This window comes from Callithrix jacchus, chromosome 2 (genome assembly GCF_049354715.1).
Source record: "Callithrix jacchus isolate 240 chromosome 2, calJac240_pri, whole genome shotgun sequence".
Taxonomy (NCBI): domain Eukaryota; kingdom Metazoa; phylum Chordata; class Mammalia; order Primates; family Cebidae; genus Callithrix; species Callithrix jacchus.
In genome coordinates, this window is record NC_133503.1 from 94,573,228 (window position 1) to 94,590,089 (window position 16,862).

General features: G+C 39.4%; 1 protein-coding gene across 4 annotated transcripts in view; it reads left to right on the forward strand.

Annotated features, from left to right (window-relative positions):
* The first annotated feature begins 3,056 nt into the window (after positions 1 to 3,056).
* The window catches only part of CCDC112 (coiled-coil domain containing 112), a 33,072-nt gene continuing 19,266 nt past the window's right edge, over positions 3,057 to 16,862 (forward strand). For 2 of the 4 annotated variants that reach the window (XM_002744695.7, XM_008991662.5), the window contains exon 1: positions 3,057 to 3,284. In XM_002744695.7, the coding sequence (XP_002744741.1) occupies positions 3,168 to 3,284 (117 nt within the window). In that variant the 5' untranslated portion in view covers positions 3,057 to 3,167. Of the gene's footprint in view, positions 3,285 to 3,431; positions 3,551 to 5,730; positions 5,882 to 16,862 lie in introns of those variants that run through there. The other 2 variants (XM_078365840.1, XM_035291064.3) reach the window with 2 other exon arrangements.

Here is a 16,862-nt window from a genome sequence, read left to right on the forward strand (position 1 = left end):
CTCTTCTCCTCTTGTCTGTGGTCACCATCTTGAGGGCCCTAGGCTTCGTTCTCAGACTTCAATTTATACTCTCCCTGGGTGAGCTCAGTCTTATTTCAAATATTTTCTGTATGAAGGCCAAATTCGTATCTGTAGCTGGCTCTCTCCTGGGCTCCAGAGGCATTTATCCAGCTGCCTATTTAGTGTCTCTACCAGGATGGTCTTCGGAGTCAGCCTGCCTAGATAGGTATCCTACCCTCTAACTGTGTGGCCTTGTGATCCTTAACTTTATCACTGAAATGGAGATGATAATAGTACCTACGTCACTAAGTTATTTGTGAGAATTAAATTTGAAAGTGCACATAAAGTACTTATAACAGCACTGGCACAAAGGAATTGCTCAGTAAATACCTATTGGTTTACTTATTTAAACTCCCTACTAGAAGTAATAGAAGGAACCTTACCCGTGTTTCTAATTCAACACTGAATTCCCGAGGCCTAGAACACTGCCTGACATATGGTAAGAGCTCCATACTGATTGAATGAACTGATTCTTGTAAAGGGGGAAAAGGTAGTACCTACAGAAATCAACTCAATTTTCATAGGTTGCCTTGACTGAAGGAGTCATCTATGGCTTTTTTTCCCCAACTTCTCAGCACTGTGTTTTTGGAATCTGTCCTCTCATGGACCAAGTCCTAGGAATGCAACTGTGGCATTCCTGCTTCTGATATCTGGTTCTGTGGAGCATGCTGAGTTTTATTTAAAAATGTAAAATAAGATTTATTGTTAGAACCTATTGATAATTTTTTTTTGGTAACAAAATTTGCTGATTTATTATTAACTTTTAACCCAGAGTCAGTCCTTCATACAGGGAAGATCCTCATTTTCCAATAGGATAAATGTTTCCTGAGTTGAACTTTTAAAGAAACAAGCTAGTGCTCCCTGAGCTGTATTTAACTGACACATGCCTGGTAGGCAATTGAAGAGTGCTCCTTGAATGAACTAATCGTTTAACTTATTCAGTCTTGGTTTGGTTCCCCATGTATCCATCCATGTTCTATGAATTCCTGGAGTTGGTACTATCCATTATATCACAGCAGTGAGGAAATTCAGGCCAACCTCATAATATATGAACTCTACTTCTTGGCTGCTGCAAGTCATACAAATTTTGTGGCCTGTGCCTAGCAAGAATATCATTATAACTGTATTATTTATATATTGAAAAGTGTTAGTAGGTAAGGGGGAATTGGGCATGATCAGATTAACTTACTGAATTTGCTTCATTGATGAGCTACTAGGCATTGCTAGTCCATTGTGGAATTTTCCAGTCTTTAGAATCTATTTTATTCACTTATCTATCACAGTAAAACAAATACTTAGAACTGTGGCTGTCTTTCATTTCTACACCTCTGTTTAAAACTGGTTTTAAAAATTTGAAGAATTACTGTTATAGGAAATTGAATTTTGTTAATATCCAAGTTGATGAATAAAGGATCAAAAAATTACCTAAAATGTATATCAAGCACCAGTGTAAGATGCATCTTTTCATGGCATTTGATTGAGAGTTTTATTGTTAAGTGAAAATATCACCTTTTAATTTTTATAGTTAAACTAATTTAATTTTACACAGTGAATTATTTCTAAAACATTGGTTCACAGCATGTTTCTAAACTCTCTAGTCTATTAGTTTTGTTTAGGTCTTTCAATTTCTTAAAATATTTAACTATTGACTGTTTCTGGACAAGTGTGAAGCTTATGGATCATTGATCCTTTAATGAATAGGTTAGTAACAATTATGGTCATAAAAGTGGTTTCTGCATCAAACCTCAAAGTACTTTCAATAGCAAGAGTGCCTTTATAGAAGGAAGACATAATTCTCAGGTTCATTTGAAAAAGACATGCAATGCTGATAAGCACAACGAAACAGTTAAACTTAACTTTGAAAGTATAACTAGTTGGCCGGACGCGGTGTCTCACGCCTGTAATCCCAGCACTTTGGGAGGCAGAGGCTGGCAGACCATGAGGTCAGGAGATTGAGACCATCCTGGCCAACATGGTGAAACCTGGACTCTTCCAAAAATACAAAAAATTAGCTGAGCGTGGTGGAGAGTGCCTGTAATCCCAGTTACTCGGTAGGCTGAGACAGGAGAATCACTTGAACCAGGGAACCAGAGGTTGCAGTGAGCCCAGAACACGCCACTGCACTCCACCCTGGGCCACGGAGAGAGGCTCCGATATTCCAACTCAGAAAAAAAAAAAAAAGAAGTGTAACTAGGAGTATAAAGAATGACCCGTGTGTAAGGAGGCCTGGGGTAGAGAGGTAGGAAAAGAGTAGGAAAGGATACCTTAAAAACAAACAAACAAAAAACTACTTTATGGTATCAGCACAACACTGCTATGGGATAGTTCTTGCTATTTTTGAGTTTGTGCTTTTCTTTAATCATGCAGGTGTTAATGATGACTTGGCTTAATGAATGGCCAAAGTAAAAATTCAGCAGAAATGCATTTAGCACAATACCTATTGATAATTTTTTCATTTAGACTCAGTCTCAGCAGCGCTACGTAGAAACCTAGAAAGCGGATGTATATTGGGTTAAAAAAAAAAAAAATATATATATATATATATATATGTATAGACTATAACACAAATAGAATTTAAGGACAATGTAAGACAATAAATTTTCTTGACAGATTTGGGACTAGGCTGACAGAGTGGATTAAGTACCCAAAGGTTCTACAAACCCGCGACAGGGCAAAACGAAGCCCCCGCCCCCGCCCCCTCCCTCACAGCCGTCCGCCCCAGAATACCAACCCTGCCCCTTCCCTGCAAGCACCCTGTCTTTCCCTTACCCCTCCCCTCCCGGCTTAAATCCCGGCCACCGCCTCGCGTCTCGGCCCCGCCCTGCACCCCGGTCCCGCCCATCCCGCAGTCCCACACCCCCTCACCCCCCGCATCTCGGCCCCGCCCTGCATCCCGGCCCCGCCCTGCATCTCGGCCCCGCCCTGCATCCCGGCACCGCCCTGCATCTCGGCTCCGCACTGCATCCCGGCACCGCCCTGCATCTCGGCTCCGCCCTGCTTCCCAGCCAAGCCCGCAGCGCTGGGAGCGGTCCGCAGAGGCCCGGTGCGCCGGGCACTAATCTCCCAGGGACTGGTGGCCGCCGGCCCCAGTTGCCTGGCGGGTAAACATGGCCGCCCTGACGACTGTTGTGGTAGCGGCGGCGGCCACCGCGGTAGCCGGGGCTGTAGCAGGGGCGGGTGCAGCCACCGGGACCGGCGTGGGAGCAACGCCAGCGCCTCAACAGGTAAATCTGGGAGACCGGAGAGCCGCTCTGGCCGAGGGGCTGCAGGCCCTAGCTGAACAGGTGCCCTCTGTCGCGCCAACGGGAGGTGGGAGGCGCGGCGTTCGCCTCCCCTGCTCGGGGCCTGGCACGCGCCGGGCGTTGCTCTTTGTTGGCTTGTGCGTTTAACAGCTTTTGCAGAGCCGCCTCCATGTGGTTTCGGAGTCGAGGAAGACCTGGGTGGGAACCCGGCTCTGCCTCTTTCTAGCCGCTTGATAAGAACATATGCTGTAGGCGACTGACTTTCTTCTCTAAAAATTGGGAAGAGTAACATGCATCTCCCGAGCTTTGGACTAACGTTGTGTCTGGGGAGCCCCTGGCACAGTGCTTGGTTGGAGAGGGACTCGGTACTCAGTACTTGGTGGCAGCTCTGTTACTGTACCGGCGCTGGGAACACAAGGAGAAAAACAATATGGGATGGTTCTAGGCAGAAGTGTTTCCAAAGATCGGCAAAGGACCCCTTTCTCAGTAGTGAGGACCAGATATCTTTGTTCAGATGTTACCAGCTCAGTGAGACTTTCCATTATCTCTCTAAACTGAATCCGTTTACGCGGCACACCCAGTCCTTGTTTCTGGTTTTATTTTTCTCCATAGCACTTAGTACTATATATTATATTACATATTTTATTTCTATTGTTTGTGGTTCTCCTCACACCCCTCACCCTCCCTTGCACCCCCGTGAGAATGTAGGCTCTATGAGGGCAGAAAGTGTTGGAAGTTTTATTCTTTATTGTATTCCCAGCACTAAGAACTATGCCTGTTGTGTAGTGCCTGGAACATAGTAGGCATTTACTGAATATTCGTGGATCAATATGAACCTGAAGGAAGGCTGTCGTGAGCTGAGGACAGGTTCCATCTTTTTCCTCCTTTAAGAAATGTCTTTACTTGTACACCTTCAGGAAATTCCACCTAAAGCAAGTTTTCTCACACATCCTCTGTAATTCTCTTTATTATTCTAACTCTGCCCAGGTATCTCAGGAAAAAATATAAAATATATAAAAATACATAACACATAAAATATTTTTAATTACGATGCTTAAAAAAGTGTGTGACCCTATGTTGCTGGCTTTATGTCTCTGAAACGTTGCTAGATGTCCTCTAGGGGACTAATAAAATGTGCGAAAGAGGCTGCTAGCATCTAATGGGTAGAGGTCAGAGAATAGCCCTCCACAACAAAGAATCATCTGGTCCAAAAGTCAGTAGTGCTGAGATGGAGAACCATGCTGTATACTTTCTACCTCAGAATAATGAGGTAGAATTCTTCACTTTGTGTTCAGGCTTTATTAAAAAAAAATTAGTTACTGCATGCAATATTGTGATAATGTTTAGGAGTTCACATGTTATCCATCTTTGTACTCACCCCCAGTATACTGCACACACATACCTATACACACAAATTCTACATCCTAACACTGAACTTGAATATTTTTCATATGATTAAGTGAACGAATACTCCTACTGAGTTTAACACTAAAACCAACTAGTATTTTCTTGAGAAGAGATGATTTTCCTGATAGCAATCTCATGATACTAGAGAGGTCCACCAAAATATCTCAAGTTACTGTCAGGTAGGGCTTCTAGAACAAAACACTACAGATTTGGTGGCTAAAACAAAAGTTTATTTTCGTACAGTTCTAGAAGATAGAAGTTCACAAGTAGCCCTCAGGGTTGGTTTCTGGTGAGGCCTCTCTTCCTGGTTTGTAGACAGCCACCTTCTCACTGTGTCCTCACATAGTGTCTCCTCTGTATACAAACGAGAGAAAGAGATCTCTGGCATCTCTTGTAGGGACACAAGTTCTATCAAATTAGGTCCCCACCTTAATGACCTCACTTAACCCACTTTGGGGGTCAGGCCTTCTACATAGGAATTTTGAGTTCAGTCGATCACAGTTTCTTTAAATTACTTTGGAGTAAGTATCTTTGAAGTTTTAGAACTCTTTTTATATTGTATTTTATTTTACAATTCCTCGGGGCATGGAATCTCATAAATTCCTCCCTCGTTATGAAAAGTAACAATGTACCCTATCTATGCTTTTTAATATTTGTATATTATTTGTTCATAACCCCTATTAGCTATTGCCTTTCAAACCTGAAGACCACACATCTCTATCCTCCTCTCCAATGTCATTTCCCCCTTGTTCTCAGCTGTTCTCTTGTTCATTTTAGTTGTTGAATTATGACATTTTTGAATTATCTCTAACATATCACATTAGTGTGATGCTGGCTTGGTACTAGCATAAAGCTCTGCCTTCTGTTTCATTTTCTGATGACCTGAATTTTATGTTCCTTGGCTGCCTGAAATAGCCCTTCAGCAATAACTATTTTCACCTGTTACTGTGTAACCCTACCTAGTAAAAGGAACTTTGCAGATGTGATTAAATTAAATTCAATATCTTAATTATCTGAGTAGACCTGGAATAATCACAAAGGCCCTTATAAGAGAGAGGTGGGAGGATCACAGTTGGAAGTAGGAGATATGATGATGGAAGGAAGAGGATGGAGTGATGTGAGAAGGGGCCATTAGCTAAGGAATGAAGGTGGCTGTAGATGCTGGAATAAAGGTAAGGGGTGGATTCTTCCCTGAAGCTTCTACAAGGAATGCAGCCCTACTAACACCTTTGTTTTAATTAATATTATTTTTAATGTACAAATCATAATTATATACATTTATGGGGTACAATGTGATGTTTTGATATATGTATACAATGTGGAATGATTAAACCAGGCTAATAACATTTCTATCACCTCACTTATTTTTTGTGGTGAACCATTTGAAATTTACTCTGTTATTTTGGAATATACAATACATTCTTACTGACTTTAGTCAACCTACTGTGTAGTAGATCTCAAAACATTCCTCCTGTCTATCTGAAACTTTGCGCTGTTTACTAACAACTCCCTATTTCCTTTCCCGCCCTCCCCACCAGCCTCTGGCAACTATTGTTCTACTCTGAATTAGATTCCACTTGCAGTCTAAGTGAGATTATATGGGATTTGCATCTCTGTGTCTGGCTTTTTTCACTTAGCATAATGTCCTCCAGGTTCACACTTTGATTTTAGACTAGACCTCCAGAACTATAAGGGAATAAATTTGTGTTGTTTAAGCCACCGCATTTGTGGTAAACTAACTTTTGGTGAATTTGTTACAGGAGCAATAGGAAACACCAGGAAAGACCTAAGAAAGCTCACAGTCCTCATCCTTGTTTAGCTTTGACGCATTATGCTGGCAGAAAGTAAAGACTAAGGTAGGGTTTTAAACTGCCTGCTTAACATGTTAGAGGTATGCTTCAGCATGCATATAGACCCCCTTTCCCAAAGGGAGCAAAGGCTAGGATATATAGTGGTTCAAAGCATCTAAGGAAATCTCTCACCAATTATTAGCTGACAACTGAGCTAACCAGAGATTTCACTGCCACACATGACCAAGACTACAGACTTTACAGAATTAATTCAGGAAAGTAATTACGCAAACAGCAATGAAACAAACCCTGATAGGGGACATAATCTCATTTTTAGAGTTGTCACATTATATTATTTTGAATGTCCAGTCTTTAACAAAATTATGAGATATGGCAAGTAAGTATGGTTCATAAATGGGGAAAAGAGTAAAAAGCAGCTGTCTCTAAGGAATACTGGCTATTGGACGTACTAGACAAAGACTTCAAAACAGTTATTTAAATATGTTCAAAGAACTAAAGGAAACCATTGCTAAGGAATTAAGAGAAAGTGTGGGAATTATGTCTCATCAAATAGAATCTGTAAAGGAATTAAACATATAAAAAAGAAGCAAATAGAAATTCCGGAGTTAAAAAATGCAAGAACTCAATTGAAAACATCACTAGAGAGACTCAACACCAGATTTGAGCTTGCAGAAGAAAGTATCAGCAAACTTGAAGATAGGTCAATTCAGATTATCCAGACTGAAGAACAGGGAGAAGAAAAATGACAGAGTCTGAGATCTGTGCAACACTATTATACATGCTACCATGTGCATAATGATAGTCCCAGAAAGCAAGGAGAGAGAGAAAAAGGGGTGAAAGTGGATATTTGAAGAAGCAATGGCAGAAGACTTCCCAAATTTGATGAAAAACATTAACCTATGTATAGATGGAACTCAATGAATTCTAAATAGAATAAACTCATAGAAGTTTATATCTCGACACATCATAATAAACTTCCCAATAAATATAGACAAAAAGTCTTGAAAGCACCAAGAGAGAAGCTATTCATTACATATAAGGAATTCTCAGTAAAATTAACAGCTGATTTCACATCAGAAACCAAGGACACCAAAAGGCAGAGGGATAACATAAAATCCCTCTGCCAGCCAGTTATTCTTTGTACAGCAAAATTATTCTCTAAGAATGAAGGAGAATTTAAGACATACTGAGGTAAACAAAAGTCAAAAGAATTTGTCATTAGCATAATTGCCCTACATTAAAAGGAGTCCTTCAAGCTTAAATAAGGGGACACTGGACAGTAAGTAGAATCTACCTGAAGAGGGGGAGAGAGATCCAAGACGGCCGATTAGCAGCAGCTCAAGATTGTAGCTCCCAATGAAAGCGCAGAGAGTGAGTGAACACCACACTTCCAGACGAATTTTTGTTGCCCACAGACCAGGAGATTCCCGGCGGAGGAGCCCTGCGGGTCACCAGCGCAACTCTTTTGGCCTGCGCAGCTGATTTGCCATGCAGAGGTTCTCAATACAGAGTATACGGGACGAATTGCCTTTTAGTTGGCATTTGGAGCTCCAGGAAGGCACAATCGCCCATTCAGCTGATTAAAGTGGGGACTGAAGCGGGGAGCCAGACCGGGAGATTCCCGGGCAGAAAAGCGCCATGAATCTCAACACTGCTATTTCAGCCGGCGCAGTGCCCCCACAAAAAAACAACAATTGGAAGCGCTGAAGATTGAGAGTTTCACAGCAAGCACAGCTGAACCCAGGAAGGTCCATCTCTGTGGGGGAGGGGCATCTGCCGAAGGAAAACTAAGAAACAGAAAAAACTTCATCACCAACATGCTGGACGTCCACTCAGACCCAATCTGAAAATCAGCAATTACAAAGACGATAGGTGGGTAAATCCACAAAGATGGGAAAAACCAGCGCAAAAAGGCTGAAAATACCCGAAATCAGAATGTCTCTCCTCTTACAGGGGATTGCAGCTCCTCATCAGCAACGGAATAAGGCCTGATGGAGAATGAGTGTGATGAATTGACAGAATCAGGCTTCAGAAGGTGGATAATAAGAAATTTCTGTGAGCTAAAAGAACATGTTCTAACCCAATACAAAGAAACTAAGAACCTTGAAAAAAGGTTTGACAAAATGCTAACGAGAATAGACAATTTAGAGAGGAATATAAGTGAATTAATAGAGCTGAAAAACACAGTACAAGAACTTCCTGAAGTATACACAAGTTTTAAGTCGAATTGATCAAGCAGAAGAAAGGATATCAGAGGTCAAAGACCAACCTAATGAAATAAAATGAGAAGACAAGTTTAGAGAAAAAAGGCTAAAAAGGAATGAGCAAAGTCTCCAAGAAATATGGGACTATGTGAAAAGACCTAATCTACGTTTGATAGGTGTACCTGAATGTGACAGAGAGAATGAATCCAAGCTGGAAAATACTCTTCAGGATATTATCCAGGAAAACTTTCCCAACCTAGCAAGGCATGACAATACTCAACTCCAGGTAATACAGAGAACACCACAAAGATATTCCTCAAGAAGAGCAACCCCAAGGCACATAATCATTAGATTCACCAGGGTTGAAATGAAGGAGAAAATACTAAGGGCAGCTAGAGAAAAAGGTCAGGTTACCCACAAAGGGAAGCCTATCAGACTCACATTAGATATCTCATCAGAAACCCTACAAGCAAGAAGAGAGTGGGGGCCAATATTCAGCATCCTTAAAGAAAAGAACTTTCAACCCAGAATTTCATATCCCGCCAAACTAAGCTTCATAAGTGAAGGAAAAATAAAATTTTTTGCGAACAAGCAAGTATTCAGAGATTTTATCACCACCAGGCCTGCTTTACAAGAGCTTCTGAAAGAAGCATTACACATAGAAAGGAACAACTAGTATCAGCCATTTCAAAAACATAGACTGAAAGGTAAAGAGCATCATCATAATGAAGAATTTACATCAACTAATGGGCAAAACAGCCAGCCAACATTAAATGGCAGTATAAAACTCATATATATCAATATCAATGCCAAATTTAAATGGACTAAATGCTCCAATCAAAAGACACAGACTGGCAAATTGGATAAAAAGCCAAACCCATTGGTATGTTGCATCCAGACCCATCTCACATGCAAGGATACAAAAAGACTTAAAACAAAGGGATGGAGGAAGATTGACCAACCAAATGGAGGGAGAAAAAAAAAAAGGCAGTAGTTGCAATTCTCGTCTCTGATAAAATAGACTTTAAAGCAACAAAGACCAAAAGAGACGAAGAAGTATATTACATAATGGCAAAAGGATCAATGCAACAAGAAGAGCCAACGATCCTAAATATATACGTACCCAATACAGGAGCACCCAGATACATAAGGCAAGTTCTTAATGACTTACAAAGAGACTTAGACTCCCACATAATGATAGTGGGAGACTTTAACACTACATTGTCAATATTAGACAGATCAACGAGACAGAAAATTAATGAGGATACCCAGGACTTGAACTCAGACCTGAAATAAGTAAACTTCATAAGCATTTACAGAACTCTCCACCCCAATTCCACAAAACATACATTTTTCTCAGTATGACATCACACCTATTCTAAAAGTGACCACAAAATTGGAAATAAAACAATCCTCAGCAATTGCATAGCATTTCACAGGTTTAAATGAAATATTGGTTGGCTGCTTGTTTATTATTTTCCTCCCTTATTCCTCCCTGTCTCCATTGTTAAGCACATTTATTGGCATAAAAGAGGTTTTTAATACCCATTTTTAGATGGCATTCTAGCCTGGGTAATAGAGCAAGATTCCCATTCTCTCTCTCTCTTTCTCTTCCTCTTTCTTTCTCTCTCTTATTCTTTTTTCTTTCTCTCTTTTTCTTTCTTCTTTTCTTTTGTCTCTTTAAAAAATACTCTCAAAATACTCTAAAAAAAATCTACGTGAAGAATAATGTGAATAGAGTACTGTAAATATATAGGTAAATATGAAAGCATAAATGTATTTTTGTTTGTAACAAATGTTTTTCAGAAAATAGAGGAGGAGGGAACATTTTTAATGAACATTCCTTATTCTGTAAGGCAATTATTACCCTGATACCAAAATCAAACAAAAACATCACAAGAAAGAAAAACACAAACTAGTATCTATTATAAATACAGATGTAAAAATCCTCAACAAAATACTAACCAACATATCTAAAAACATGAAAGGATTATACACCATGATCAATTGGAATTTATTCCAGACATGCAATGTTGGTTTACTATTTGAAAATCAGTTAATATAATACAATATATTAATAAAATGAAGGGCAAAACCACATAATCATCCCAGTAGAAACAAAAAAGCAATTGACAAAATCCAACACCCTTTCATGATAAAAACAGTCAACAAACTATCAATAGAAGAGAACTTTCTCAATGTGATAAAGGCATCATTAAGTAACATATTACTTTTTATTTTTTGAGACAAAGTATTGCTCTTGTTGCCCAAACTGGAGTGCAATGGCATGATCTTGGCTCACTGCAACCTCCGCTTTCCAGGTTCAAGTGATTCTCGTGCCTTAGCCTCCCAAGTAGATGAGATTACAGGTGCGTACCACCATGTCCAGCTAATTTGTTGTATTTTTAGTAGAAACAGGGTTTCACCATGTTAGCCAGTCTGGTTTCAAACTCCTAATCTCATGTGATCCACCTGCCTTGGCCTCCCAAAGTGTGGGATTACAGACTTGCACCACCACTCCCAGCTGTAACAAATTACTTGATGATAAAATATGGAAAGCTGTCTCCATATGATCAGGAACAAGATAAGTTGTCCACTCTTAACACTTTGCTCACTGAAAGTTCTAACTAGGGCAATTAGGCAAGAAAAGTTAATAAAAAGCATTCATATTGGAAAGGAAGAAGTAATGTGATACTTATTCACAGATGACGTAATGTATATTAAAAATTCTAAGGAATCCATACAGACACACAAAAAAAACTTACTAGAAAACTAGTAAGTACAGCAAGGTTGCAGGATACATGATAAATATACAGAAGTCAATTGTATTTCTATACACTAGCAATGGACAATTCAAAAATAAAATTCAGGAAAAAATACCATTTATAATAGTATTATAAAGAATAAAATACATAGGAATTAATTTAACAAAAGCACAAAACTTATGCTCTAAAACCTATAAAAACTATTCAAAAAATTAAAGGAGACTTATATAAATGAATACTTAATAGTTATGATTTCGAAAGCTTTGTTTTGTTAAGATGGCAGTACCCCCCAAATTGATTTGCGGATTCAGTGCAATCTCTATAAAAATCTTAGCTGCCTTTAAAAAAATTTTTTTTGCAGAAATGTACTAGCTCATCTTAAAATTAATATGGAAAATTCAAGGCACCCAAAATAGCCAAAAGAATCTTGAAAAAGAATAACAAAGTTGAAGGACTTGCACTTGTTAATTTCAGAATTTAACTTCAAAGCCACAGTAATCAAACTGTGGTACAGGCATAGGGATAGAAAATAGACAAATTGATCAATGAGAGTCAAGGCATAACCCTACACATTTATGGGCAGTTGATTTTCAAAAGGGTGCCAAGACAATTTCATAAGAAAAGAATAGTCTTTTCAATAAATGTTTGGACAATTGAATAACAACATACAGAAGCTGAACTACCTCATACTATATTTGAAAAATCTCTGATCTGATCAAAGACCTAAATGTAGGTCTAAAAAACTCTTAGAGTATAAAACTCTTAGACTAAAACACAGGCCTGAGTCTTCATGACCTTTGGTCAGTCAGCAGTAGTTTCTCCTGCATGACACCTAAAGCACAAGCAGCCAAAGACCAAATAGATACATTGGAGTTCGTCAAAATTAAAAGCTTTTGTGCTTCAGGCCAGGGGCAGTGGCTCATGCCTGTAATTCCAGCACTTTGGGAGGCCCAGGCGGGCAGATGATTTGAGGCCAGGAGTTTGAGACCAGCCTGGACAACATTGCGAAACCCGTCCCTACTAAAAATACAAAAATTAGCCCTGCGTGGTGGTGTGCATCTGTGTTCCCACCTACTCAGAAGGCTGAGGCAGGAGAATCACTTGAACAGGGGTGGTGGAAGTGGAGGTTTCAGTGACCCGGGATTATGCTGCTGCAAAAGAACGTTTTTAAGAAAGTAAAAAGGTAAGTCAGAGAATGGGAGAAAATGCTTGCAAATTATATGTTGATAAGGGTCTTACATCTAAAATACGTGTTGAACAAAGTTACAACAAATTTAGTTCAATGTAGATCGAATAGGCTTGTTTTCGCGATTCATGAATCAGGGCAGCCTCCCATTCTATAAAATAGAATAAGAATCACCAAAGGGCATGACAGGACAGTGGATTCTGTAAAGTAGGAACAAAAAACCCAGAAACAATAGAAAAAAATGGGGATCTCAGCAGCTGGGGTGGCAGGAGGAGCAGCAATAGCCAGGCATCCCAGCTCCACAGAGGCTCACACACCAGGGCTTGCAAGCACAGCACCAGGCAGTTACCTTTCCTGCTGCCAAGAAGCCCAAGAGGAAGGTCAGTTCAGCAGAAGGGACAGTGAAGGAAGAGCCCAAGAGGAGATTCATGTAGTTGTCATCTAAACTTGCTTCTACAAAAGCAGAAATGAAGCCAAAAAAGGCAACATGAAAGGATAAATCTTCAGACACAAAGTACAAACCAAAGGGAAAAGGGGAGTAAAAGGAAAACTGGCCAAAGTGGCTGAACAAGAAACTAAAGAAGACTTACCTGCAGAAAACAAACTAACACCAAGGAGAGCTTCGATGAAGGCTGAGGGAAAGAAACCAAGTCTGTCTGGCAATAAAATGAGTTTGATTTAAAAAAAAAAAAAAAAAAAAAAAAGGAAGCCAACTCTGATTAATATCATCTATTGTGTCTTAGTAGTCCTGTCTCTCTTCTTGTACCATCAATCCAGAGGCATATTTTTATCAACTATCTTGTAAATGCAAGTTTTTAGTCACTCTGGGAACATTTTTAAGGAGAGAATCCTACCTCATCCTATTTTTTAAGTATAAATGTTTTAAGAGGTGAAATCATTTGCAGGTTGTTAATTTTTTCGTACAACTACAAAATAGTGTGGAATATTAAATTATGGAAGGCTTTGACTATCTTGGGTGTCAGCTTAACATTCCATAGATAGGGGGTTAGTTCTTATATCCTCTAATACTAAGCATACCAAATGACAATATGGAGTCATGGTCCTGCATTTAATGTCTTGAACACTTTAAATTACTTCCATTTCCATGTTGTTTTTTAGTAGAAATGTTTCCTTACAAAAACCACTCTTTGATCATGGCTTTCCCTGTCAGAATTGTGAGCACTCTGTGACGTCTTTGGTTATGGTAATGCTGTATTTTCCTAATAACATTGTTAGTGTGTTGTGAAAGATTGAAAATGAAAAGTATGTAGTGTATGTGGTATGTGTATGTGTAATTGTGAGTTGCTGGGATGTATGTAATAGCTTATCAACATGTGAAGATACTGGTACTTGATCGCCTCTTAAGGAAAAATTCCCTCAAAATTTAAGCTGGAAAGTCACTGGAATAACTTTTAAAAGTCCGTGGCAGCCGGGTGTGGTGGCTCATGCCTGTAATCCCAGCACTTTGGGAGGCCAAGGCGGGTGGGAGGCTGAGGTCAGGAATTCGAGACCAGCCTGGCTAACATGATGAAACCCTGTCTCTACTAAAAATACAAAAATTAGCTGGGCATGGTGGTGGGTGTCTGTAATCCTAACTACTCGGGAGGCTGAGGCAGGATAATCACTTGAACTCGGAAGGCAGAGGTTGTGATGAGCAGAGATCGCAGCAATGCACTCCAGCCTGGATGACAAGAGTGAAACTTCATCTCAAGAAAAAGAAATATACACATGGCATTTTAGATTTTTGGTACCTATGTTAAAAATTGTGTGCAAATTGAAATGTGTGTGTACTGATCTTCAACACAACCAATACAATCTCAATTATGAAAGAATGTTTTGAAGCTAAAAGAGCAAAGCAGATTGGATTTGAGCACAGTAGCATGTGCCTGTAGTCCCAGGTACTCAGGAAGCTGAGGTGAGAGGATCACTTGAGCCCAGGAGTCCAACCTAGGCAACATAAGACCTTCACTACTTCAATTAAAAAAGAAAGAGGATTGGTTAACATCAGTTTACTTCAGGTAACTTACGAGGGTAAAAGTAAAGAGGCTTTCCTTATTAGTTGAACTCAGGTTGACTGGACCCTTTGTGATTGGTTGCTGTGCATCTCTTGTTTTCAGGAAAAAAATGGTCAATTGGGGAAATTTACCTATTTCCTTAAAGTTTCATTTTGACCATGTGGCACTTAGCATAAATGACTCTTTTTATTTTGTCTGGTCTGTTGGGGCCTACTGCTGGAGCTCTGTCCAAAACAATAGCCTCCCATAAAAGTTAAGTAACATATATAAATGTTACAGTTCAACAATAAATAGACAACCAAATTTTTTAAAAGAGAAAGGATTTAAGTAGACATTCCTTAGAAGTGGCCAATAAGCACATGAAAAAATGCTCAACATCATTAGTCATTATTGACTAATCAGAACCACTGTGAGAAATTACTTCATACCCATTTAGGTGACTGTAATAAAAAAGATAGACAATAACAGTTATTGGTGAGTTTGTGGAGAAATTGAAATCCCTATACATTTCTAGTGGGAATGTAAAATGGTGCAACCACTGTGGAAAACAGTTTGGTAGTTTTTTAAAAAGTTAAAAACTTTTGGGCTTCAAAGGCATTATCAAGAAAGTGAAAAGACAACTCAGAGAATGGGGGGAAATATTTACAAATCATATGTCTAATAAGGGACTTTTACATTCAGTATATAAGGAATGCTCTTCACAATAAAAGGGCAACCACCCCAACCTTTTTTTTGAGACAGTGTGTTGCTCTGTCCCCACAGGATAGAGTGCAGTTGTGTGGTCATGGCTTACTACAGCCTTGATCTCCTGGACTCAAGAGATCAGCCTCAGCCTCCTGAGGTGACCTCCTGGTAGCATCATGCCACTATGCCTGGCTGTTTTTTTTTTTAATTTATTTTTATACAGACAGGATCTTGCTATGTTGCCCAGGCCGGTCTCAAACTCCTGCGCTCAAGCTGTTCTCCCACCTTGGACTCCCAAAGTGCTGGAATTAGAGGCATGAGCCACCAGGCCTTGCTATGCAACCCAATTTTTTTAAATGGGAGAGTAAAAAAATAGTTACTTTATGATCCAGAAATTCTGCTGCTAGGTGTAAAATGAAGAGAATTGAAAACATATTCCCATTAAAACATGTACACAAATGTTCAGAGTAACTTGGCCAAATAGTTGAAACACACCAATTGTCCATCAGCTAATGACTAATTAGTGGATAAACAAAATGTGGTAGATCCATATAATGAAGTATTATTCAGCCGTAGGAAGAAATGGAGTATTGATTCATGGTACAACACAGATGAATCTTGAAAACATAATGCGAAGTGCAAGAAGTCAGACAGACAAGGCTACATACTGTACTAGCCCATTTATATAAATTCTCCAGAATATGCAAATCCATAGAGTCAGAAAGTAGATTAATGGTTGCCAGGAGCTCGGAGGAAGGGGAATGGGGAGTGACTGCTAATAGGTATGGGGTTTCTTTTTGGTATGATGAAAATATTCTGAAACTGGATAGTCATGATGGTTGCACAGCTTTGTGAATACACTAAAAATCACTGAATTGTAAACTTTAAACATATTTTATGATATGTGATTTATATCTCAACTTAAAATATATTTCCTAGATTTAGATTTACTACTTTTTTTTTCTTTCCTCTTAGAAATGTAAAGCCTTGTTTCATTTTCCCCTCATCTCCCACAACCCATTTTTGTTGCTCAGCAATCCCTCTTGGTGATACCTCCAAAACACATTAAGTCTTATTTCCTGTCAGCCTTGTAGTCCTGGACACTGTCATTCCTTGCCTGTATAGCTGTACCAAGTACCTAATTGATCCTCCTGCTTTTATTCTTGCCTCACTTCATCCCCACATCTCGCATCAATTTATTCTCCAAGTAATAGCCAGAAAATTTTTCTTAAAAGAATTAAATGTACCATGGCATTTCCCTACTCAAAACTCTTCAATAAAATTCTGACCCCCCCAAGTGACCTAAAATGTCTATATGATCTGGCACATACCTACCTCTCTACTTTTATCTCCTACCAAGATCCCCACTGTTACTAATCTTGTGTCACAATTGGCCATTCTCTGCTTGAACTCGGCAAAGTCTTTCATGCTCTAGGGCTTTTGCACATGTGGATCCCTGTGCTTGGAAAGCACTTTCCTACTGTTCCT